Genomic DNA, 27,671 nt, shown 5'->3' with positions numbered 1-27,671 from the left:
TAAAGCAGAATCACGTGTGTTTAAGGCACATCTATACTAATATAACGTCTTTAATTGAATACATTTCTTCTAACAGAGTTTAAATTTTGGAATGTAAAGATGACTGTCTCAAACCCACCTAATACAATACAAGTAGTAGAAGAAGATGACCACGCAAGTGAAGATGAAGCCCAGTCCCACCAGAGGGAACATGTATATGAAAAGTGAGTTAAAAAATCTACAAATATGTCCTAAAATCATTATTAAACATATCAGATGGACGAATCTTGATTACCAAACATACTTTTGTTTAGTATTAATGTATATACGGTATGATCTTACTCAGATTATTGCTAAGTATTTAGTTCTTTGTTCGAACTCTTCGGTAATTATTAGCACTTTACCGAGTATTTTCTGTAATTATGGGCCAGGCATGGCCATGTAACTAGGGCGCTCGACACTTACTCTGAAGATCAAGGGCTCGAATCCCCCTCACACCAAACATGCTCATCTTTTCAGTCGTGAAGGCGTTAAAATGGCACGGTCAATCCCAATATTTTTTGGTAAAAGAGTAGCCCTAGAGTTGGTGGTGAGTGGTGATGACTAGCTGCCTTCCATTTTGTCTTACACTGCTAAATTAGGGACGACTAACGCAGATAGCCCTGGTGTAGTTTTGCGCAAAATTCAAAACAAAAATCGAAAATTCTACAATTATTATGACTTTTACCAAGTATTTTCTGTAATTATTAAGACCTTACTGAGAATCTATGATAATTATTAAGACTTTTACAAATTATTTTCTACAAGTATTAATACTCTTTCCAAGTACTCTCTGTAATTATTAGGTTTTCCTTATAATTTTTTATTATTCAGGCTTTTGTTGATAATTTTCGTCGTTGTGGACTTATATACAGAACGCCATTAACGTTACTTAAGTGTATTAAATATATTCCACGTGTACATTGTTTGTAGTTGTTTTATGAGCGCAAAGCTACACAATGGACTCTCTATACTCTGTCTAACGCGAGAAATGGAACCTTGGGTTTTAACGTTCTAAGTTACTCGATCTAGCGCTGACTTACCAGAGAACACATTTTTTTGTATTTTCGATGTTAAAGATACAAATTGTCTAATGTATCATCAAAGGATAAAATATTTAAAATACTCCAATGTTATGGATGAAAACTAAAAAGTTATGTCACAATGATTACAATACTATAGTCGTAATGTCACAGTGATATTATATGATAAGATCAATGTTATGAAATTAAAGTAACATAAGGATTCTATGTTATAATATTATAATATCATAAGGGTGCTATATTGTAATACCATAATGATATAATATTATATCATAAGGACACTATGTTGTAGTATCATAATAATATAATATAATAATATCATAAGGATGCTATGTTATAATACTATCATTTCATAAGGGTACTTTGTTGTAATATCATAAGAATACTATGCTATAGTGTTATAATGTTATAAGGATACTATATTCTAATGTCATAACGATTAGACTTAGACTACATATAACCACCAATTAAGTTCCTTCGCTGTTAACTATATTTTCAACCATAATTACCATTAATGGCTCTCGACGTTTAAGAAGATTAGTAAATTTAGGTTAACACTAAATCCATGTATTAAATTAGCAACCTAATGTCTTAATCTCATAATGATTACAATATTATGATCACAATTTCCTAATAGTTACAATAATTAAATAAGAAACGTTGCTTTTGTTTAACTCGAAACATATCTCAACCAAATCAAACTTCTAATGTTCATCACATCTTACTCGACAATATGGTAACTGTTTTCATTCAGACAAAATGTGCAACGTGGATTTTCTTCAGAAAGATTCAATTTATTGTAAATAAAGTAAAATAAATTATATTAAACACTTTCGTCGATACTTAATAAAATTAACATTAAAGAAAGAGTCAAATGTAACTTATTAAAGAACCACAAACATTTGTTCTTTGCTTTAGGTATTATACACCAATTTCCCAACCTTTGCAGATATTATGAACATAATTTTGGATTATGGTCATATTTGATTAAAAAATCCCCCATTATATCGCTAGAAACCAGGTTTCAATGCTCATGATGAACAGAACACAGACAGCTCTTTGAGTAGCTTTGTGCTTAATACTAAACAACAAATAAAATAACACGTTACCTCATAATTACTCTGTTACTTTATCATAAAATATTCTATCTATTTTATTCTCTTTTCTAAACATACATCGTCAGTTAAAGAACATCTTTATCATTCCTTTGGATTTTTTTTTTTTTGATTTCGCGCAAAATTACACGACGGTTATCTGTGCTAGCCGTCCTAATTTAGCAGTATAAGAACAGAAGGAAAGCAGCTAGTCGTCACCGCCAACTCTTGGGCTACCCTTTTACCAACGAATAGTTGGATTGACCACCACATTATAACGCACCACGGCTCAAATGGCGAGTATGTTTGGTGTGATTGGGAATCGAACTCGTGACCCTTAGATTACAAGTGAGTGTCCTAACTCCTTGTCATACCGATCTCCTTCCTCTGAAAGTGACTGCAGTCGTTATCACACAGTATAACTTTCTATTTTCTACAATTTTTTTATCTTTTTGTTTCGAGGTCTTACTACAGCAAGAGAATAAAATGAAACCAAAACGTTTAGACCGAAATAGATAGATAGTAGGAGTGTTTGCAGATCTCCCGTCTATAATGTTCTTTGTAGTGGCACTCTGGTTTTAAACTTTTATCGTAAACTTCTATAATCGATTACGTCATCCGTAAAAATGTTGTAAACTCTTTTTCTTCTCTCTGAACAAATTCTTCTTCACCATGAAAGTGACATGAACTCAAAGAAAACGTCATCGTTTTTTGTTGGTATTTCTTTATTTCTCGTTTTGAGTAAATACAAAAGTCCGTAATATTTACCTTTCATGACATGACATGGCATAACATGGAAATATTATCTCCGGTTCTTATCTTGAAATACCAGTTGTGATTAAATACCTAATATAACTCAGTGGCTGTGGAAAAGTCACGGTGGAACTTGCAAACTTATTGAGTACTCGTATACGATAGATAAATAGATGGATTGGATTGTGACCTCTGTATTACGTTTATTTTAACATGCTCTGAAATACTTTACATAAGACAATTAGTGAATTAAACGGAAACTCCTCTGTAAAAAAACAATCATACTGATAGTTAGTATTTAATAAATTTCCAAGATATTTAACATTGAAATTCGGGTTTAAACTTCATGGTGAACAAAGCGCGCATATAGCTCGCGCCATTCTACAACATTGCACCTCAAATAACCCTAGCCGTTCTACACTTTTGTACCGCAAATATCCCTAGCTATTCTACAGCTTTGCACTGCAGATAACCCTCGCCATTCTGCAGTTTTGCACCCCAGATAACCCTCGCCATTCTGCAGCTTTGCACCACATATAACCCTCGCCATTCTACAGCTAAAGGTCAAGTCGATTTATGCAGCGCCTATGGGTTTCTGCTATCGGAATGTTAAAATGGATGCCAGGAAACTATTATCCTTTTACACTAGATGGATTATAGAAAGTTTAAAGCAACAGTGGTGTGCTTTTGACGTGACAGCCTTACAACAAGGCATTATACAATGGAAACTATGCTGCGACATCAGATAGAGCATGAAGATGTGGTGACGTGAAGTATAATAACATAACGAGGCTTTAAAATCGTGTTAACATAACGTATTCAGTCTTTTGTGTAAGTGTTACACGAATCATTTATAATTTCTAAGTGCTTTTACGTAAACTCATTATGGTTTCGGTATGAATGACGGTCAAATCCCATTATCCGATCATAGTATTCCAGGAACTGGTGGTGTATACTGTTAACTAGTTGCCTTCCCTACAGCATCTTAATACAAAATTAGGAACATATCTTTGGAAAGAGTCATTTGCGTAGCTTTGCATTCACTCAGAAACAAACACAGTAATGTTACAATATATAGAAACAAATTTGTAGTTTTAGTAGATTTAGTGTCACGTAGAAGTAATCATTTCTTATTGATATGAAAAGTATATAAAGTAAGTATTTTCGTCTCCAGGATACAGGTTTATCAAGCAATAACGCATGCGCAGTAATAACCTTATTAAAGGTGTTATCAATTATATGTTAGGTACTAAACTTTCCCAATCAAATAATTCAGATTCAGTGATCGTTGTATACTGTAACGTTTGATACAAAGTTGTAGATTAACTCAGACTGGTTACAATTATAAGTCAACTTATATGAAGTAAAAGCATTTAAGAAGGAAAACACTGATTAGAAAAGAAGGAAATGGAACTATACGAAAATTGCAATGAGTAAGTTCAGATCAGATTGTCTCTTTTCTCTTTCGCTTTAATATCGTACCAAACGATTATTGTTTTCGATGGAAAAATGTTAATTCGTTACTCAAGTGCGTGCGTTTTTGAATATGTGTATTCTATGTATTCTATATTCTATATACGGGAAAAGAAATGGATCAATTTTCCGATAACTTTCCAATAATTTCAAGATTATTGATACTTTACTCGCCAGGTAAGTTACGTCACATGATCATGATTTCGTGTACCACCTATCTATCCACTATAGATTGTTCAGGTGCTATACTCGTTTTGTATGTCACTTGATTCTTTACACAGTAAAACTATAGTTGGTATTGACTCTTGATCAGTGAAGAACGTACGTTCTATGTTTCTTTGCTGCTTTGTTGTAGTTTGTTAAAGCGTCGACTAAAAAAGATTGAACCTTAGTAACATGTCTCAAACCTTATTTTATCTAGTTCGAGGTAAAATAGGGCAACTACTGTTTGAGCTACAAAAATATAGTGTAAGTAGTGGAATTTTTGACATTTTTTGCGGCTACGTCACAGTACTTAATTAACTCCTCAGTTTCCAATCTGTTAACACACAGCTCGTTACCCGTCCACATGTTACTCATAACGAGTAATCGTATGTTTTCTATCTAATACATCATTCGTTATAATCTGTTGGTAAAAACCATTGACTAAATTGACTCGGGCTCTATGTAAACTACATAGGAGACATTAGTAGTAATTGCTGTGATGTAGTGCAGTGTTTTAGGTATTTCTGTTGGTAATTGTGTACGTATGTTATTAATGATCCCGTAACGAACAAAAGTGTGGACTTAAAAACCAAATTAGTGCATAGACAGTTTACACAAATATGTTTGGAAAGCCGGTAGAGATAAGTATCCCTACCAGTACCTTTAGGGTTAATGTATGCAATATTCATAACCTTGCGATAATGGACGGTAAACACTGGAGTCGAGCGTGAACTAGTAGTTAGCGTTTCGGGCTGTGGAGCTCAGGTTTCGGGGGTTACGCCCTATTAGTGCCAGAAAAGAAAAGAAGTTGCGGTGTGTGGTAAAGTCTTTGCTCTGTATTTCTGAAACTTTTTGAAACAAGCAAAATACACTGTTTATCAGTGATGGACTATGGACTAGAGGGAAGGTAGTTAGTCAATACCACTCACCTCCAACACTTGAAATATTCCATACCAACAAACAGAGGAATGGACCGTCACGTTACAATGGCCCAACAGATGTAAGGGCGAGCATGTTTGGTGAGACGAGGATTCGAACTCTTGACCTGTCGATCACGAATCGAGCGCCTCTTGACCACTAGGTCATGCTTGACCTTTTCTGAAATCATTGTTTCAATTATGTCGTTTTCGAGATATGAACCGGTGCCCAGATGATATGGTAACACATTTTTTTCTACACTGGAATTAACCTTATACAGTAGAGAGGTGTCAAAATTCAATTCGCCCTCCAATGAAGTGTCTTCTCGAAGATTAGTCAGGTAAACTACAAACAACCACTAAGTTTCGATACAAATGGATTGTTGGTCGGAACTATAGAGCTCTCTATATTTTAAGACTGGTTTCAGTAGTGTCTGATGTATAAGTCTTAATTTAAAATTGGTTTCAGTAGTGTTTGATGTATCAGACTTAATTCCAACTGCAAGCCGCACCTTTGTTAATGGCTCAGTATGACTGAAGTATCTAGTATCTTCTTTAAATGGTTCACTTAATACTGGTGAAAAAACGAGGATAAGGAAGATTATTATATACAAGATTTACCACAAAGGCATCCTTAACATAGAACTATGTGAAGGACATTTAATCATACACGACACATGTTCTCTTAGCTGATTGACAGTGTAAAACCTGACCCCCCTACATAAAATATTTCTCTGGGCGCCCATGCGTAGAACTGTAATAAAAATTAGACAATGATCCCAGATTGAGAGTAAAATTTCACGACACTTGTGTTACAGTTCATACATCGAAGTCACGAGCTCACATCGAGTTGGAATGTGTTGCCTGGGTTTTACACAATCTCAAGAAGTATGAACTGAATAGTCAGCTTTGACTTGAGTGTGAACTGTATCATTTGTAGTGATAAGTACCTAACAATCAAAACGTGCGTTGTTTAGCGAGAAACTGTGAAGGTAAAACAGTATATTCTAGAGAAGTCTGCAATGAAAGAAGATATGAACTGGCATTAATGGCAAAACAGTATATACTAGAGAAGTCTGCAGCGAAAGAAAGGATGAACTCTGGTATTTATGGTAAAAAGAGACTGTGCTGACAGCCTTCTCGTTTCTATCCCCCTTAAAATTTAACCTACAGTTTTATAATGTTTGCTGTATTATACAACATTTATAGATTGTTGACCATTTTATTCTAATGCGGTTTATATTGCACATGTAAAACCTTGTGATTGGAATTTATTTAACTCTAATAAGCATTGAAGAAGTATTAGGGTAAACTAAATATTGAAAGAGCACACAGCAGAATGTGATGTTGCTATGAGAAACAAACTCCCTGGTTGTTGAGCGGTAAACTTGTGACTCAAACTTCTATTCACGTATCGTTGGCTTACCATAGTCATTGCCCTTGAAACAACATAAACAACGTGTTTGGGAGCCAAAACAACATAAACAACGTGTTTGGGAGCCAGAAGATACGATTGGATTTATAAATATTCACATGGTAATCTCGTGTATTTATAAGCCACACTCAATGCTATGAAAATGCATAACAAATAAATCAACCATCTGAATATATTACATAAGCTTGATTTTGTTGTTGTTGAACAGACGAGAACGGCGTTTTCTAAGGAACACAACTGGAAGATGATTACGAAAAAAACATGTAATACTTTTCAAGAATAATTTGTAAATCTAAAATGTTCGCTTGTTTTTTGTGTCGTTCTTTAGAACACACAATCGCAGAAATAATTTATAAAGCGTGTAAAAACTTTCGTTAGTTTTTCGATAGTTTTCTGTTGAAATTTTTTTTAAAGATGGCTCTACCTCCAAAAGTGGTCTAAAACACTTTATGACGCACTCAGATTAACTGTGCGGTTTGTGACTTTGAGGCTTGACATGATTAGTTTGGTAACTGATTAATACGATAAGAACTGCGTTGTTTCAACATTAAACTAAAGGAATGTGCAATACTTCTAACATTCGTCATCTTACTAGTACCTACGTCACACTTGACAAAGCAAATATGTTTAGAACGATCTTGGAATTTTATCCAAATGAACTTTTATATTTAAGATATTGACAACTTCTATAGTGGTTGTCAGATGTAAATAGTTTAGCAGGAAGGAAAAATTTGGAATGTGTTTCAAAAAATCAATTTTAAAATTAGTATTTTAAATGTCGGAACTTCTGGTTTATTTAAACCTACACCATATCTATCAGTTTAATATCTCTCAATAACAATGGTATAACAATATCAAGAAGTGTAAGATTGTAACAATATTGTTCTTAACAACAATGCTGTAATGGTCTAAAACCATCAAGGACTATAAAATTGTACCAAATTTTAAAACAAAAAAGGCCGAAAATCGAGCGCTTTCCAATAGTTGACTATTCTTTTTCATGAGAAGAAAATATAAAAACTGTGACATTAAAACATGAAGTAAAAACTGCATTATATTATCCTCAATATATTATATGTGCGTGTATATATCACTTAGCGACAAAACTATAAAACTAACAAAACGTTATTTAAATCTCAACCTTCAAAACTAATAAAACAAAAGTGTTGGAGGTAAAAACCACCTAGAAATTAGCTACAGATACATATATTTCGGGCAATGTCTTTCTTCGAGTATCACTAACTAAACAGTAAATCCGTAAATGAAAACATACTAAATCGAAGACCGCATGACAATGTAACAACTGAACGTCTAGAACAATGTTTACAAACACCTGAAACAACACGAAGTTGTATGTATATATATATATATATATATAAACACACCTTTCTCTATATACATATATATATATATATATATACACATATTAGTTTGTTATAACTTAAACAAGCAGAAACAAGAATAAATTAAATAAAAATCACTGCACTAATTGAAAAGATCACAGGATACAAGCAGTCTTAATCTCCATTCGCCAGTCCCATAAGTAATAAAAGAGCAGCAATAGATATAGAAATAAAACTTAGGAGAGCTAGATGTGGGTGCTCAAGCCCACAACGTCCCACTTCTATATTACCCATCATTGCCTGCAGACAGTTGTGGGAAGGTGACTGCTCTTCCATGTAAAGAAGAAAACATTAATTGAAATAAAAAAAATAAAAAGAAAATAAGGAAGTAGTTAGTTGGCTGTGCTGTTAATTAGTACTTTTTTACTATACTGGAGGCTGGAATGTTAATTTCAAGAGATACATTTTCAACTTACTTCCCCCCAGATGGTAGTATCTAATTTCACATAATTCACTATATGACACTCTTTACCGGCCCGGCATGGCCAGGTGGTTAAGACGATCGACTCGCAATCTGAGGTTCGAGGGTTCGAATACCACTTACATCAAACATGTTCGCCCTTTCAGTGATGGTAAATCTCACTATTCTTTTGTAAAAGAGTTACCCAAAAGTTGGCGATTGGTGGTGATGACTAGCTGCTTTCCCTTTTGCCTTACACTACTAAATTAGGTACGGCTAACGCAGATAGCCCTCGTGTAAATTTGCGCTAAATTCAAAAGCAAACAAACCAAACCATTTAAAATTTGGGTAAGACTAAAGCAAGAAATGTTACAATAAATTAAAAAAAATCATTTAGCCCATTAGAATAGAAAGTTCCCAGGTCATAAATTATATTGTTTTATTGTAATTTACTGTTAAGTTTGTATGTAAGGGTCTTTTTCAAAACAAATATTTTAAAATGGTCAAGGGCATGGTTATGCAAAATGAAGTGTCAGGCCACTGGTTTATCTGTTTTATAATTTATTATATTATATATTCTCGGGTACGCTCCTCTGCTAATAATAAATTTTGCACAACACGATCAAACAGTAGAATGTATGACGCACTTTGATGTGCAGTTATACTGATACTTAATGTAAAAACTTGATTTAGGACCCTGCACGGATGTTCTTGAGTCAATGTAAGCACACGTGTTACAGCGCTTACCTACCTACAATAAAATTCGTGTCTGTTGAAGTGTGTGTGTTTTAAGGCTACTATGTATTACGCAGTTTCCAATACTGGTAACGTGACGGTAGGAAACTATGGGTGGAAGGGGAGACATGAAAAAATGTGTTTAGTAGTGTTAGATTCATTTAAAAGTGCAAATGTTTTTTTTAATTAAGTCTTTAACTTGTTTGCTGTAAGTGTGGTATATGAGGATAAGGGGCGGCTTGGTACAACAGTGTTTACACTTTGTTTCCATGACAGATGAAGAGGAGTTGTGGTCTTGAATTACAGAGTTGAGTGTTTTTTACAGAATGTTTTTGGAGTAGTTAAAGTGAAGGAAAAATGATTCCAACTTTGTTGAACGTGCTTTGAAATCATCCTGTTTATTACACAGTTTACGTAATGAACTGGGATTTTGGGATGTTCTTTTTCATGTGTATGGGATGATTAGAACTAAAGTGCAAATATTTGTGGGTGGCTGTAGATTTATTATGAATACTGGTTGTTATCGTACCAGAAAATATTGACAAATAAATATCCAAGATATTCATAGTGATGAATTGTAAATGTCTTGCGTGTAAGACAATGAAAGATGGAAGTTACTTACGTAATGAATAAATGTTTCTAGCTAGGGCAAGGTGTACGTGAAGATTCCAATAACGTCATCCATATATCTCTTGTAAAGTAGTGGTAAGGGACCATCATACTGTGTAAGCATGTGTTCTTCGATATATCCAACAAAAAGGTTTGCAAAACTGAAGTCCATTTTTGTTTCCATAGCTAGGCTGCTAACCTATTCATTGAACACATTGTTAAAACAGTTCCCATAACATTTTAAAACTAGTTCTGCAAAACGGATCAAAGTATCAGTTGAAAGGTGAAGTTCATGATGTTTGTCGGAAACGTTTGTTAAGGATATTAAACCCACCTGTTGCAGTATTACGTTGTACAGTGATTTGATGTCCTTAGTAAATAAAGGACCGAATCTGGTTTGGCGTTAAGCGTAACAGTGTTGAAGAGTCTAAGGGCATGATAAGTGTTATTAATATAAGTTGGAAGCCAGTGGACTAGGAAAGCCATTGCAGAATCTAAATAATTGAATATAAGTTCAGTTGGAGCATATACATTCATGTTTTTTATCTCTAACTCAGTCACTACTTAAATGACATTGTAACATCAACACGTTCAACTACATGTGTTTGTTGTAACATATAACATCAACACGTTCAACTACATGTGTTTCTTGTAACAATTTTAATAAACACAATAAATCACCGAAACAAATATATTTATTCACAAAGACTGGCTGTATCAACTTTACAAAGGAACAGTTTGGACTAGATTTAAATAATAACAAAAAATATGTTAAAATGAAGATGTCTCCTTAGGTTCTCTTATCAGTTTGAATTTCCGGTGATATTGGTATGATGTAGATGATGTAGTGAAAAGTTTTGTTTTTTTTCTGGTGGATAATTTTATGTATTATAAATTTTCAATGTCTTAATGTATTCAGCGTATGATAATTTATGCATTTGTTTCATAGATGTAAAAGTGAGCGGCAAGGTTTATTTGAATGAGCGAGGCGAGAGAACATACACCTGAAACGGATCTATTACTGCTAGGGTCCAAGGTTCGTCTTAAGACCATGGAAACTCTTGGGTTCTGGATTAAATTTTATGCATTCTTCTGTTTATATTTCTGAAAGTTTTTTTATTCAGTTTTATTAGAACATATTGAAAATTAGAGATTCGATTCTGCAGTGGGCACAACGCTTAAGCAACCCTAGAGTGCACCATTGTTAGCAAATAACATTTACTTTAACGTTGGTAAAATTAAAATTGCCAAAATAAGACCTAATTTAAATCTCATAACTAACATACAATCTTGATGTAACTTTACAGTCAACTACAGTCTACAGAAAACATGTGGGATGTGTTTTCCGAAACGCCTCCTGAAGAAGACGACCTCACCGAAACTTCAAAATGGGTAGAGGTGGTTATGAAAGTCATGAAGGTCATCGTCTATGGCGTCACTCTGACCATCGTTCTCTCTTCTGCGGTTTTATCAAAAATTACCCTCTTGTTTATGACGTCACAAGTTAAAGCCCACACAGTCCAGATTTGCAAGAAAGGTTTAGGTAAGTAGTTTCAACCATATTCCCCAGTGAAGGTCACTTAAAAATTTTCCTTCCTCTAATGCCCCCTCCCCAACAACTTGAAACGCTAGAAACCGGGTTTCGATACTTGTGGTGGGCAGAGCATGAATAGCTCATTGTGTAGCTTTGTGTTTGACTTTAAACTTACAAACTTTCCAATAATAAATCTGTAATTGCTTCTGAAGATGTTGACAATTGGTTTTATATAAAATCAACCACCATCTAATAGCAAGAATTAAAATGAGAAGCGAGATAAGTTTTATACTCATACAATCAGAATAAATATCCTAATGGAGGTTTGTATTTTATTACAATTCTTAACGAGAGACGAAAGTCTTAGTTCCACACAGTACGAACATAACTCGTGTTGAATAACACTATATAACACAAATTTTGTTCCTGAATAGTATTTATTACTTCTTAACTGCTTATATTGTAAAAGTAGAGAAAATGGCCATAATTTCCATTAAACTTTGTTTTGTGACCTGGATAAAGAAATTTAGAAATTAACCTATTTTCTATGTAAAAACCGGCAAATTTGCACATTTTCATTTACATAAGGTCTGAATATGAATCAAGATTTACATGTATTTATGCTAAAGTTATACTAAAATGAACAAAAATGTTTAGACGTGAGTAGTTTTTCGAGATTTACGTCTGTAATGTAAATCACTTTCACGTATCAGCTCCCAAATATATTCTCCCATCATGTTTTCGTTATACGCTCCTAGGTCACAAAAGCAAAGTTTGAAGAGAAAAATAGTTCTTTTTTATTTACTTCAAGCATCAATTGGGAAATCACACTTTCTGCTCATGAACAAGAAAAAGTAAAAATTTGTTACGTAGTGTAATAGGACCCTATATCAGTAGAAAAATATCATATTTATAAATTATCTGGAGTACCCGACCCCTGGACGGAAGTTATGAAAATTAATTATCAATAAAAGGACCTATTAGGACATGAAAAATTACTTCCCTTATATGTAATTGTAAAAATCACAAAGACCTTTATAAAAAATTCCCAAAAATCTTTGAAAACACAAATTTTCATGTACCTCAGTCGAACCCAACAAACATTTATCTCATATTTGGTGAAGATCTATTAAGAGGGGGCAAAGTTGTGGTAAAAACATTCATACAAACTGAAGGTTTGTTTGTATCTCCCCATAGATCCAATAAATCTCTACGTCAAATTTGATGAAGATTCATCAAGATCAGGTGATAAAAAAATTTCCATAAAAACTGTACAACAGGAAATTTCTCTGTACTCCCATGGGTCCACTTAACCTTCGGACCAATTTTAGCGAAGATCCATTAATTTACTGTAATTGATAACGTGTATGTTTATCAATCACATAGAGCAAGAGTGGAATAACATCATTTATTTCGTGTGTTTTTTTCATATGACTAGTAAGCGTTGTATACATGCAGTATCTTTATATGGCAGCCTGTTTGAACAGTTGTCAACATTATATCAAACCTGCTGCTTGGAATACTGCAATTAGCCTTATTACACTTTTTGAGCTAAGTACGACCTCTTAGAGACAAAGCTTCTTTATGAAACTTTGTATTCCTTATTGCTTTCGGTATTTCCCCTTAACAAGGATCGCCATCCTACAATCATCTCTATTCATCTTTTGTAACTCTTTCTCATTCATGTCTTCTTTAATCCTATCTTTCCAATACTTCACTGATCTTCCATGTCTTATTTAATCACATCTTTCCAATACTTTACTGGTCTTCAATATCTAATTTAATCACATCTTTCCAATACTTTACTGGTCTTCAATATCTAATTTAATCACATCTTTCCTATACTTCACTGATCTTCCATGTCTTATTTAATCACATCTTTCCTATACTTCACTGGTCTTCCATGTCTTCTTTAATCACATCTTTCCAATACTTCACTGGTCTTCCATTTCGTATTTAATCACATCTTTCCAATGCTTTACTGGTTTTCCATGTCTTATTTAATCACTTCTTTCCAATGCATTACTTGTCTTCCATGTCTCATTTAATCACATCTCTCAAATGCTTTACTGGTCTTCCACGTCTTATTTAATCACATCTTTCCAATACTTCACTGTTCTTCCATTTCGTATTTAATCACATCTTTCCAATGCTTTACTGGTCTTTCATGTCGTATTTAATCACATCCTTCCAATGCTTTACTGGTTTTCCATGTCTTATTTAATCACTTCTTTCCAATGCATTACTTGTCTTCCATGTCTCATTTAATCACATCTCTCAAATGCTTTACTGGTCTTCCACGGCTCATTTAATCACATCTTTCCAATACTTCACTGTTCTTCCATTTCGTATTTAATCACATCTTTCCAATGCTTTACTGGTCTTTCATGTCGTATTTAATCACATCCTTCCAATGCTTTACTGGTTTTCCATGTCTTATTTAATCACTTCTTTCCAATGCATTACTTGTCTTCCATGTCTTATTTAATCACATCTCTCAAATGCTTTACTGGTCTTCCACGGCTCATTTAATCACATCTTTCCAATACTTCACTGTTCTTCCATTTCGTATTTAATCACATCTTTCCAATGCTTTACTGGTCTTTCATGTCGTATTTAATCACATCCTTCCAATGCTTTACTGGTTTTCCATGTCTTATTTAATCACTTCTTTCCAATGCATTACTTGTCTTTCATGTCTCATTTAATCACATCACTCAAATGCTTTACTGGTTTTCCATGTCTCATTTAATCACTTTTTTCCAATGCATTACTTGTCTTCCATGTCTCATTTAATCACATCTCTCAAATGCTTTACTGGTCTTCCATGGCTCATTTAATCACATCTTTCCAATACTTCACTGGTCTTCCATTTCGTATTTAATCACATCTTTCCAATGCTTTACTGGTCTTTCATGTCGTATTTAATCACATCCTTCCAATGCTTTACTGGTCTTCCATATCTTATTTAGTCTCATCTTTTCAATGCTTTACTTGTCTTCCATGTCTCATTTAATCACATCTTTCCAAATCTTTACTGGTCTTCCATATCTTATTTAGTCTCATCTTTTCAATGCTTTACTTGTCTTCCATGTCTCATTTAATCACATCTCTCAAATGCTTTACTGGTCTTCCATGGCTCATTTAATCATATCTTTCCAATACTTCACTGGTCTTCCATGTCGTATTTAATCACATCTTTCCAATGCTTTACTGGTCTTCCATGTCTTATTTAGACTCATCTTTTGAATGCTTTACTTGTCTTCCATGTCTTATTTAATCACATCTCTCAAATGCTTTACTGGCCTTCCATGGCTCATTTAATCATATCTTTCCAATACTTCACTGGTCTTCCATGTCGTATTTAATCACATCTTTCCAAATCTTTACTGGTCTTTCATGTCGTATTTAATCACATCCTTCCAATGCTTTACTGGTCTTCCATATCTTATTTAGTCTCATCTTTTCAATGCTTTACTTGTCTTCCATGTCTCATTTAATCACATCTCTCAAATGCTTTACTGGTCTTCCATGGCTCATTTAATCATATCTTTCCAATACTTCACTGGTCTTTCATGTCGTATTTAATAACATCCTTGCAATGCTTTACTGGTCTTCCATGTCGTATTTAATCACATCTTTCCAATACTTTACTGGTCTTCAATGTCTAATTTAATCACATCTTTCCTGTACTTCACTGGTCTTCCATGTCTTCTTTAATCACATCTTTTCAATGCTTTACTAGTCTTCCACATCTTCTTTAACCCTATCTTTCCTATATTTCACTGGTCTTCCATGTCTCATTTAATCACATCTCTCAAATGCTTTACTGGTCTTTCATGGCTCATTTAATCACATCTTTCCAATGCTTTACTGGTCTTTCATGTCGTATTTAATCACATCCTTCCAATGCTTTACTGGTCTTCCATGTCTTATTTAATCACATCCTTCCAATGCTTTACTGGTCTTCCATGTCGTATTTAATCACATCTTTCCAATGCTTTACTAGTCTTCCATGTCTTATTTAGTCTCATCTTTTCAATGCTTTACTTGTCTTCCGTGTCTTATTTAATCACATCCCTCAAATGCTTTACTGGTCTTCCATGACTCATTTAATCATATCTTTCCAATACTTCACTGGTCTTCCATGTCGTATTTAATCACATCTTTCCAAATCTTTACTGGTCTTTCATGTCGTATTTAATCACATCCTTCCAATGCTTTACTGGTCTTCCATGTCTTATTTAGTCTCATCTTTTCAATGCTTTACTTGTCTTCCATGTCTCATTTAATCACATCTCTCAAATGCTTTACTGGTCTTTCATGGCTCATTTAATCATATCTTTCCAATGCTTTACTGGTCTTTCATGTCGTATTTAATCACATCCTTCCAATGCTTTACTGGTCTTCCATGTCGTATTTAATCACATCTTTCCAATACTTTACTGGTCTTCCATGTCTTATTTAATCACATCTTTCCAATGCTTTACTTGTCTTCCATGTCTCATTTAATCACATCTCACAAATGCTTTACTGGTCTTTCATGGCTCATTTAATCATATCTTTCCAATACTTCACTGGTCGTCCATGTTGTATTTAATCACATCTTTCCAAATCTTTAGTGGTCTTTCATGTCGTATTTAATCACATTCTTCCAATGCTTTACTGGTCTTTCATGTCGTATTTAATCACATCTTTCCAATACTTTACTGGTCTTCAATGTCTAATTTAATCACATCTTTCCTATACTTCACTGGTCTTCCTTGTCTTCTTTAATCACATCTTTTCAATGCTTTACTAGTCTTCCACATCTTTTAACCCTATCTTTCCTATATTTCACTGGTCTTCCATGTCTTATTTAATCACATCCTTCCAATGCTTTACTGGTCTTCCATGTCTCATTTAATCACATCTTTTAATGCTTTACCGGTCTTCCATGTCTTATTTAATCACATCTTTCCAGTACTTCACTGGTCTTCCATGTCTTTCTTGTCAGCTACTGGAAACTTTAATGTTCTTCCTACTAATTGCTCTTTATCTCTTCTCTTCACGTGACCAAACAACGTCAGCTTCTCTTCTCTTGCCTTCTTCTTTATTCTATAGACCTTTCCTTCACTTCCATATTTGTTTTATTTTTTGTCAACGACACTCTCAACATCCGTCTCCACATTCTCATTTCTGTTGTTATGAACAAGTTTTCTTCTCAGTCCTGGGCTGAGCTTCATAGGGGAGCATTGGTCCAATCTTGAACTTATAAACTTTGACTTTCACTGCCTTTGGTAAAGGTTTTTTACATGTGACTGTGGCTACTTTCACCCCTTTCTTTCAACTTTCTCCTTCACTTTTGATTGTACTTACTAAGTCTACTATCTGTTCCACCAGCTTCCCATTTACATCAGTGATCTTATTTTATTTTTTCTGGCGTTTTGCTCACTGTGATTCTACTTGTTTGGCATTCGTTTTCAAACCCCTTCTTCCCAAACTCTTCTACCATACTTTAACTTACGTTTACAGCTGCTTTTCACTTTCAGCTATCGGGTCAAGGTCATCAGTAAATAATGGTTCCCACATGGATCCTTTACAGCACCCCTTACTCAAAACGTCGATAACAATAACAAACAGCAGGAAGCTGACACTTGACGCAACTCGAGATTTTTTCCATTTTTTTTCCATTCACCGTGTGCCGTCTTCATGATTGTTGTCAATCCTCCATATAAACACAATGCTTTAAAACACAGTAAAATAACGTGACTTAAAGTAAATTAATTAATTATTAAATTTTATACAATTTCCTCTATGTTGAATCAAAGTAGATTTAAAAAGGTATAGTACCTATAAACATACTTAAATTATTCTTTTTTTCAGACCTGGAACGAGATAAGGATTATCAAGCCGCCATAACAGATGTAGAACGAGCTGAGTGGATTTGGTGTTTGTATTTTGCTTTAATTATTCCAGAGGTTTTCACACTTTTCAGAAGTACCAGGATATGTATATTCAAGTCCTACAGAAAGCCCCAGCGTGACACATTTTTAATTGTAAGTGTATACCTCACATGAATAATAAGAATTTGAAATAGTAAAATTCATATGTAAAAATTTCAATAACTTAAAAGTTGAATACATTTTGTTAAAACTATTTTGGACCCTCACTACATCGTTACAGTGCAAGGTCGCAAGCAAAAAAAAAATTGTGTGCTCTTGATGTGTCGTATTTATAGTTGGATATTTTTGTATTCTGTTGTTCTGTTGCCTGGGACACGTGGAAGGCTTTTGCCCCTGACTTTTATGATCGTGTATTCTCACCTGTTACATGAAGCTACACTTTATTTGTATGAGTTATTTAGTGTATGATTTTTTCCAAATCCGTTTCTTGATAGCCATAGACTTCAAGCTGATCCATATTATTTTGTTTTCCAGTACCATTATGGGTATCACATTTTTAGAAATTCTAAATATTCAATGTTAACATTGCTTTACGATCTGAATGTATGAATATTTCGCGTCAAGAGCAACCAATTTCAGGTGATATGACACGACCTAGAAACCCAGATAATGTCAAAATGTAGTTCTGATGCATTCATTCCACCATCTTGACTTGCTTCTTTACATATTCAAAGTAGTTTTAGCATAATGTACTCAATTCTCTGTATTATTAGAGCTTGTCGCTTTTTTTACAATTCAAATTACTCAACGGCTACTAACAATAGCTGTCCTTAATTTTAATGTGATAGAATGGAGGAAATGCATCTAGTTAACATCAATCGCCATCAACTCTTGGGATACTTTTTACTAGTAAATAATGAACTGAGAATCCCATTAGAACACCCCAGGGCTGAAAGGATGAATATGTTTGACGACGGGTTTCAATCCTGTGACTTTAAACAGCAGACCAGTATCTTTCTTGATGCCGAGAAACAGACTTAAATAAAATGTATCTCAGAACGACTGATATTGGTATTAACACTTTTATTGATAAGGAGAGAACAACGTTTTGACCTTCCTAAGTCATCTTCAGGTTAATCTAGATGATCTATGAAGGTCGAAACGTTGTTCTTTCCTTATCAATAAAAGTGTTAATACCCATACCAGCCATTCTGAGACCAGTGTCTTTCTTCTGCCCCTTACACATACCTTCTTGTTGAGGTTAAGTACTTTATCTTTGGCTAAGTATCTTTTATTGTTCTACAACTGGTGATTTTGCAAGTTAAATGGATTATACCAACCGATTAAAACCTAACGTTTATACCAGACACGACCAATTTAGCTCCACAGCAATAATTAAACGGGAGTAAAGATAGAACATAATTTTGATTATTTTTTCCACAATACAGAGACTGGACGTGACAGTAAATGTGTGCACACCATGAACGCAAGAGTTCCCAGTTAGCGGCTCCTTCCTGCCTAAATGTGCTTTGCATTTTGAAATTGTGGCTGATAAGAGTAGCCGAAGAGTTGGTCGTTGGAGCTTTGGAATATCAACCCTCCCTCTAGTCTATCATTTCAAAAAATTAAGGATGGTTACCAGTAATTAAGTGCTGAAAATTTGAAGCAAGCAAACTGGTAATATATCAAAGTGAAATTAATTTGTTTAGTTTCAGATTTTTAACGTTTTTTTAGGTTTTCATCGCTGAATCCCTACACGCGTTAGGACTTGTGCTTTTAGTTTTCGTCGTTCTGCCCGATTTAGACGTCGTAAAAGCTGTCATGTTAACTAGCTGCGTTTGTTTCATACCTGGTCTATTCGGATTATTATCACGTCATAAAACTGAAGAGAAACACCTTCTGAAAATTCTTCTCGATGTCCTCTCACTATCGGCACAAGCAACGGGTTTTATAGTATGGCCCTTGGTGTGTGATAATCCCCATTGCTGGGCAATTCCTCCTGCTGTTATCTTTGTGTCCATAAACTACTGGGAGAACTTTACTGATCAACGCTCTCCAATAGGAATAATGAAAACTCTTGCTAAGGCCAAAGAAGACTTACGAAAGAGTAAATATTACATATACATCTTTATTTCAATCTGGAAAATGGTGTTGATTTTGTGTAGTATGTTGGTCTTTCTGATGATCACCACGAATGACGTAAATGTACTTTTCCAGAGTTTTAAGACCAGCTTTCGAAGTCATCCCATTGTGATCGACCAGATACGGAAGTCCGTCGTGGTCACTAAAGTACCAGAATTGGCAACTACAAATCCTCTGGACAATCCAATAGAGATAATGTCTAATGCAATGACCCCCATTTATTTTCTTATAGTGCATTCTCTTGCATCTTGGCTTTGTTATGTGCATGGAAAATTTGCCTGCAGAATTTGCATCCAGGGATTTAGCTTTGCTTTTCCTATTAGTCTAGTGATCCCTGTCTCTGTATCTGTGCTCATTGGCATTTGTGGAATTCGTGCGGAGGATACTTGTTTCTTTGAAAAGGCTTTTCCAAAGTACCTCTTTTGGACCTGTCCTCAGAGTGACTTCTTCGCAGACTTTGTTTCCAAAGAACATACGTGGATATGGGTATTATGGCTCCTCTCACAGACATGGATAGCTATTCACATCTGGACACCGAAATGTGAAAGACTTGCATCAACAGAAAAGTATGTATTTTTTTTGTAACTATATGTGTTTATGCAAAATGATGATATGTTAAAAAAGTACGTAAGGAGACATATGCCAAAAATGACCAATGAATTTTCCTTTTGTTTTATATGTACACAAGTATGTATCGAACATAGTTGTAATGAATTAGTTGGTACAAAAGTGTGACATTACATCGCAATAAGACTAACATAGATATGACAGACATAGTATGATTGAAATACCACGACGGATTCTTCTCTAGAAAAATTAGTAAGAAACAGAATAAAGAATATAGTGTTTAAAAATGCAGTAAGGCTAACATAATTGAATTATAAAAAATATAACCGATTATAGTCACTCTTAATCAGCAAAGACGTTCACGCCAAAACAGTAATAAGAAAGATTATTTAAATCATATCATTCTTTGCTGCCTTTATTGATCCAATAAAAATAATGTGATTGAAATTATAATCAGTATTTCTCTGGGTGACAATCACTTGTATTATCAAATAATGGGGAATACCTCTCCAGTTCAGGCGTCATACACTATAATTATCGTACTGGAAGTTCGTTTACAGTTAAACTAGCCTACTTTGACGTAGTAAATAATAATATTATATACACGTCTATCATCATGTACCTAGCGCGTAAGGCGTGCGACTCGTAATCCGAGGGTCGCGGGTTCGCGCCCGAGTCGCGCCAAAACGTGCTCGCCCTCCCAGCCGTGGGGGCGTTATAATGTGACGGTCAATCCCATTATTCGTTGGTAAAAGAGTAGCCCAAGAGTTGGCGGTGGGTGGTGATGACTAGCTGCCTTCCCTCTAGTCTTACACTGCTAAATTAAGGACGGCTAGCACAGATAGCCCTCGAGTAGCTTTGTGCGAAATTCCAAAACAAAATCATCATGTATTGATTGGTTCTCTTAAACGTCCATCATAGGATATCACTTATTTTTATCAGTCACATGACGACTCTTGGTCGAAAAGAGGGCATAACCCTCTAATGGCCCGCCTGCTCTTGGGCGAAAATGAAATTACTGTAATAATAATAATAATAATTAAAAATTGATTTAGCCTATAGGTGAACTATCTTGAATGATTCATAGCACTTTAAATGCAAACATAAACTCATGAATAAACAGAAATCTAAAGATGAGCTAAAACACAGAGAAACACATGAATAAAGGCAGTTATGAACATATGAATAAACACAGATATAAAAACACACATAAACGGAGATATAAATATGAATAAATACAGACAAAACTATAAACGCAGGAGTAAACACGTGCATGAATAGAGATATAAATATAAATAAATGCAGACAAAAACGCATGAATAAACAGAGAAATAAACTTGATTAAACGCAGGCACAAACACAGGAATAAATGTTGATATTAACACGGATAAATGCAGATATAAACACATAAATAACTCAAACATAAACATATGAATAAACAAAGATATAAATAATTATAATAATTTGCTGATTTTACTGCCTTTAAGCTCAACATTTGTGCTAGTTTTTTGTGCGAATGTGTTAACATCAACACGAAAGCTTTATTAATAGGAAAACATGTCAGTTCGCATTACCAGCCGAAGGGTGTCGTTTTGATTGAGATTACATTTATCCAAGAGAAACATTTTTTTAGATATTTATACATATGGTTATAATTGTGTTAGATTTTTGTAATGAGAATACATTTATACAAGAGAAACGTTTTGTAGATATTTATACATATGGTAGTGATTGTGTTAGATTTTTGTAATCAGATTACATTTATCCTGTCTCCAGCTATACCGATTTTGACGTTTGTCGTCTAATGGACCTCTGTAAGCTTTTAGTTTTGATTTCCACATACTTTATATTATATCATTCGGAGAAATAGTTTGAAGCTATTTAGTTCTCCAAGGTGAGTGGAACATATAAATTCAGATAATCTTGTAGCGACAAAAAACAGAAATGTGAGGTATTTTTAACTGGTTATCTTCAAAACATTTTTCTGCGTAAAAGAGGTTGTATATCAAAAACAGAGGACCTTTAATAATATCACTCTCGTAAATACAGACCTCAGGGGAGCTTTAGTAATATCACTCTCGTAAATACAGACCTCAGGGGAGCTTTAGTAATATCACCTCAGGTTATTTGTATTCAGTAATAATTTCATTTAATTATTGACAAAAGATCAGAGTGTACTTTCATCATTGACACAACACCAGACAATACTTTCATTATTGATACAACGTCAGACAACATTTTTCTGTTGATGTTCAGTTATTTTCCTTTTCTTTTGCAGACTTTTTACAAATCCAATGTACGTCAGTGCTTTGATTGACCAATCGGTGGCTTTAAACCGAAAGCGAGATGACGAAGGTGAAATAAAAAGGGAGGTATGCTGAAAAATTACTCGTTGTTTAATTTTCCTTTACGGTACAAACTGGGTGTGCGAAATGTCTGGATCCACAGGCACTTCAATCAATTATACAGAATGTGTTCTACATGTTGTATTTGTAATTTGCAACAAGTCTGGATTAACAGGAGGAGTGTGTATGTTTCTTATAGCAAGTCCCGCACTGATATAACGGTAAATACACGGATTTACAACGTAAAATCAGGGGATCGATTCCCCTCTGTAGACTCAGTGGATGTGGCTTTGCTATAACAAAATAAACAAACAAACTATTTTATAGGTAAAAGTCTTCGGATTTACAACGCTAAAATCAAGGATTCGATTTCCCTCGGTGGATACAGCAGATAGCCCGATGTGGCTTTGCTATAAAATAGTTTGTTTGTTTATTTTGTTATAGCAAAGCCACATCGGGCTATCTGCTGTATCCACCGAGGGAAATCGAATCCTTGATTTTAGCGTTGTAAATCCGAAGACTTATTGCTGTCCCAGCGGAGGACTAACAGGAAGATTGATTCGATTTCGTCATTCTCTGAAAGCGCCATAAGCAATCAAGTATTTGAAACTGAGAAAAGCTGTAAATTACTTTCAAACTTTTCGGACACCTTGTATTAGTATAGGGTAATTAGAAATGTTATAACATTTATACAGCATGCTTTGGTTTAAAAAAAAATAACAAAATATTCTACATTTGTTGCATTAAAAGCTGCAATTAACCAATATGTGCATTCAAATATTTAAGACAAAGACTGATCTCAGTAAAAAGATTCCAGATCTTGGGATTACAGTTGAAAATATCGTAAGCACTTCGGTTTAGTTAGGCCAAGAAATTACTCATGGAAAACTTTAATCATTTTTACATTGACCCTTAGTCGCTCGGCGGAAAGCTTGCAGACACGCAACGCTAAAATCCTGGTTTCGATACCTATGGTGGGCAGAGCACAGATAGCTCATTGCGTAGCTTCATGCTTAATTCTAAACAAACCAAATTTTGATAAAATAAACAAATGTTTTGCTGACCTTAGCTTGTAAAGTTAAAATACTAAATCCTAAACTTTCACCAGAAAGTAACATAAGCAACTGTTGATAGAATGAATATAAAGGAGTCATGTTTGCTTCTCCTCATCTTGGATTGTTTAAAGAACACTTATATAAAAGTATTTATATTGATGTGTCAAAGTTTGATATATCTTGTGTATGGGTGCATGCCTAAAGTAACAATTCTAGTCACTGATACTACACTGTTAGAAGATTGCTAACAATACTAACAACGTTTTCGGACGTAATCCCAAAGTCTGAAATTATAACGAATTATTTTAACTTAAAATGACAGGGATTTATCAAAGTCTAAACGTACTAAAGCTAAAGTAAGATCAGTGTTTCTGATTTACCTGGTACAGTTTTTTTTTTCTACCATTCATATACCATGGCTTCGTATGCTTATAACTAGATGGTCGATATTCGTCTGGGTTACAAATATTCCACATCTGTTCTGTCGTGTAAAAGAGAAAGTTTAACAGAGAGGTAAAGAAACCCTGAATGGTGTTTTTAGGTACACAATGGTTATCTACATATACTCTGATTTTCGAAATGACAGACTAAAGAAAAGACAGATATTCAAGAGCATCTACCATCAATTCTTCAGTTACTGTTGTCTAATCTGACAATAGTTTTTTATCTTTACTTATATAACGCATCCAATGGCCCAAAGTGACAAAAAGTTGAGAACCATGAATTATCATATTCACAGACCGGCCACCCTAATCATTAAGCTATATTCAGCCATGTAAGTTTGAAATTCAAAACGCGCCTTTCCGCGAAAATGAGCACTAAGAACCACTTATGTGTATACGTTACGGGTTATTTTTATAAGTAATACCTTCATTTCAGTAACACGTTAACTATGAGTTAATTTGTTGTATTTGCAGGATTGGTTTGGTTTGTTTTAAATTACGCGCAAAGCTACCCAACGGCTATCTGCGCTAGCTGTCCCTAATTTAGCAGTGTAAGACTAGAGGGAAAGCAGCTAGTCATCACCATCCACCGCCAGCTCTTGGGCAACTCTTTTACCAAAGAATAGTGGTATTAACCGTCACATTATAACGCCCCTACGGCTGAAAGGGCGAGCATGTTTGATGTGATGGGGATTCAAACCTGCGACCCTGAAGTAACGAATTGAGCGCTCTAACCACCTGGCCATGTCGGACCGTTTTTACAGAAATATACAAGTAGTTGAATATACGTCTACATATAGCTAATAAAAACGACGTATAACAGCAGAAACTGTCTCATGTAGGTAATTACAATATTGAAATACTGAGGGTCTGTTTTTGACTTGTGCTTTGAAGTACTATTTAAATGTAATATGCCCTCAGCATCTGAATGGATCAGTTAGAAAAACAGTAGTTATAGTTTTAAATTTTAAATCCATAAACTTTCTCGAGGTTGTTTTTTGAGCGCAGAACTACACAATAATCTATCTGCGCTCTGTCCACCGAATCTAAGATTTTGACGTTTTAAATCTGTAAAGTTACTGAAGACTAATCAGAGGATAATTCTTCAAGAAAATAAATTAATTACCCTTAAACTACTTTGTTCAAACTTGGTTTATGATGACCAGTCGCAAATCGATCTGTTTATTTGAGAAACTTCTTACGGTTATCATCCACGACTTCAATATAGTTTTGTTTGCTTGTTTAGAATTAAGCACAAAGCTTCACAATGGGTTATCTGTGCTCTCTCCACCATAGTCTCCAACATAGTGTGTTGTTAACTCATGTAAAAGAGTTGTGAAATCCTTTTTATATCTCTGAACTGTTTATGTTTGTTTTTTTAAGAGAAGCAGTTATTGGGAGTATGAATTTTCAACCTGATGCACGTATATACTAAATGGACAGAATAGAAAACTCTGTGACTCGAGTATGTCAATCCCTATTTTCAGCTAATGACCAGAGGAAAAATGAAGAAATCCAGATGACCGTATTTTATTATAATGTACCTGTGGTAGTTGGCAAGAGGCAGCTCTTCTCCAATGACAAAGAGAAATTAAAAAAGAAGAGTCAACAGTGACTTATTAGCTACTACCCGCGATCACGCTTACACAGAGTCACAGCTTAAAGTATGGGGAAATTTTATGATGTTACATAGATTCAAACCCGGCCCTCCAGTTCCAAAAACCATAGCTCTACCAAATATTAGAAAAATGAAATCCACGCTATTGATTTAGTCGTTCTTTTATTCAACGATAGGTGGGATATGCCTTTGATAATACTTTCATGTTGGCCTGATATGGCCAAGCGCGTAAGGCGTGCGACTCGTAATTCGAGGGTCGCGGGTTCGCGCACGCGTCGCTCCAAACATGCTGGCCCTCCCAGCCGTGGGGACGTTATAATGTGACGGTCAATCCAACTATTCGTTGGTAAAAGAGTAGCCCAAGAGTTGGCGGTAGGTGGTGATGACTAGCTGCCTTCCCTCTAGTCTTACACTGCTAAATTAGGGACCTACTCACTTAAATACTTGTTGAAGAATCCGCAAGCGATTGTGGCCCTATGTTCCTTGATGGAATCTAATGGTGATAACTAGCTAACTAACTAATACTTTCATGTTATATCGAAACCCCGCATGGCCAGGTGGTTAGAGCTCTCGATTTGTAATATGAGGGTCGCGGGTTCGAATCCCCTCACAAAAAACATGCTCACCCTTTCAGCCGTGAGGGCGTTATAATGTGACGGTCAGTCTCACTATTCGTTAGTGAAAGAACGACTCAAGAGTTGGCGATGGGTGGTGATGACTAACTGCCTTCCCTCTAGTCTTACACTGCTAAATTAGGGACGGCTAATGTAGCGTTGCGTGAAATTAAAAAACAACAAGACAGAAATAAACTTGTATTGTATGTGTAATGAGTTCTAATTATTTTTAATAAATCTGGGATTTATAAACAATATTTATTTATAATCGTATATAAAACTGGAATCCTCGACCCGTGATCTGACGGCAATCTTTTTTTTTTCAGGGAAAAAAGTATCTTCAATCTAATGTCTTACAAACTGTGTTGATTTCGAAATTTTATTTAAGTATAATCTCGATGTTTTTAAGCATTTTAAACTTGAAAAAATATTTTCAGGAAACGGACAACTCAGAAAAAGAAGAAACTCAAATATCCAGATTGTACGATACTGTACCTGCTGAAATTGGTAGGGATCAGTTCGTTTCCGTCGATAAAGTGCAAAATAGAGACGAAATATCAAAGATTTACACATGCGCGACTATGTGGCACGAGACGGGAGAAGAAATGGTCCAAATGTTGAAGTCTGTCATGAGGTATTAGAATTATATATGTTCTATTTTTTTTATAAACTGGAGAAAGTAGAAGATAGGAAATATCCAAATTTACTCCGTTTTAAAGAAAAATTTCTATTTTTAATGAAGGGAAAATAAGATAATATATGAGAAATAAAAACGAGTTTTAAATATTTGCTTACTATCAGGCTTAACTAACAATCCCGAGACATAACTTTTTTTATTACTCTGATTAAATATTCGTACATCTAAAATTGTTTGTTTGTTTGTTTTTTAAATTTCGTACAAAGCTACACGAGGGCTATCTGCGCTAGCCGTCCCTAACTTATCAGTGTAAAACTACAGGGAAGGAAACTAATTTTTACCACCCACCGTCAACTCTTGGGCTACTCTTTCATCAACGAATAATTTGATTGATCGTATCATTATAACGCCTCACCGGCTGAAAGGGTGGGCATGTTTGGTGTGACGAGGATTCGAACGCGCGACCCTTGGGTGGCCTTAACCATCTGGCCATGCTGGGCCATGTGTGTATGTGTAATGTATGCTTACTAATATTATTGATACGTCACCATAACATCATTCATTTTGTTTCAGGGTGGATGAAGACCAAGCTGCACGTAAAAATGCCCAGAAATACCTTGCCATTGTGGATCCTGACTATTATGAGTTTGAAGGTAATGTCAATGGATTCCACATGAGTTTCTTGTAGTTCTTTTCTTATAAAAATTATTTACTTTGAAAAGCTCCCTAATAAGTTCCTTTTAAAGC

General features: G+C 34.8%; 1 protein-coding gene across 3 annotated transcripts in view; it reads left to right on the top strand.

The window, feature by feature from the left end:
• LOC143237911 (chitin synthase chs-2-like) overlaps nt 1–27,671 on the top strand; it is a 45,062-nt gene that overhangs the window by 1,952 nt on the left and 15,439 nt on the right. Inside the window, exons 2-8 of one of the 3 annotated variants that reach the window (XM_076477656.1) lie at nt 77–203; nt 11,392–11,627; nt 17,484–17,656; nt 19,238–20,211; nt 22,491–22,584; nt 26,725–26,921; nt 27,498–27,577. In XM_076477656.1, coding sequence (XP_076333771.1) covers nt 100–203; nt 11,392–11,627; nt 17,484–17,656; nt 19,238–20,211; nt 22,491–22,584; nt 26,725–26,921; nt 27,498–27,577 — 1,858 coding nt within the window. In that variant the 5' untranslated portion in view covers nt 77–99. Of the gene's footprint in view, nt 1–76; nt 204–4,174; nt 4,342–11,041; nt 11,121–11,391; nt 11,628–17,483; nt 17,657–19,237; nt 20,212–22,490; nt 22,585–26,724; nt 26,922–27,497; nt 27,578–27,671 lie in introns of those variants that run through there. The other 2 variants (XM_076477658.1, XM_076477659.1) reach the window with 2 other exon arrangements.

This window comes from Tachypleus tridentatus, chromosome 13 (assembly GCF_004210375.1).
Source record: "Tachypleus tridentatus isolate NWPU-2018 chromosome 13, ASM421037v1, whole genome shotgun sequence".
In the NCBI taxonomy this organism is placed as follows: domain Eukaryota; kingdom Metazoa; phylum Arthropoda; class Merostomata; order Xiphosura; family Limulidae; genus Tachypleus; species Tachypleus tridentatus.
The sequence above is the reverse complement of the archived record's forward strand: the minus strand, read 5'-3'. Positions and strand labels throughout refer to the sequence as shown.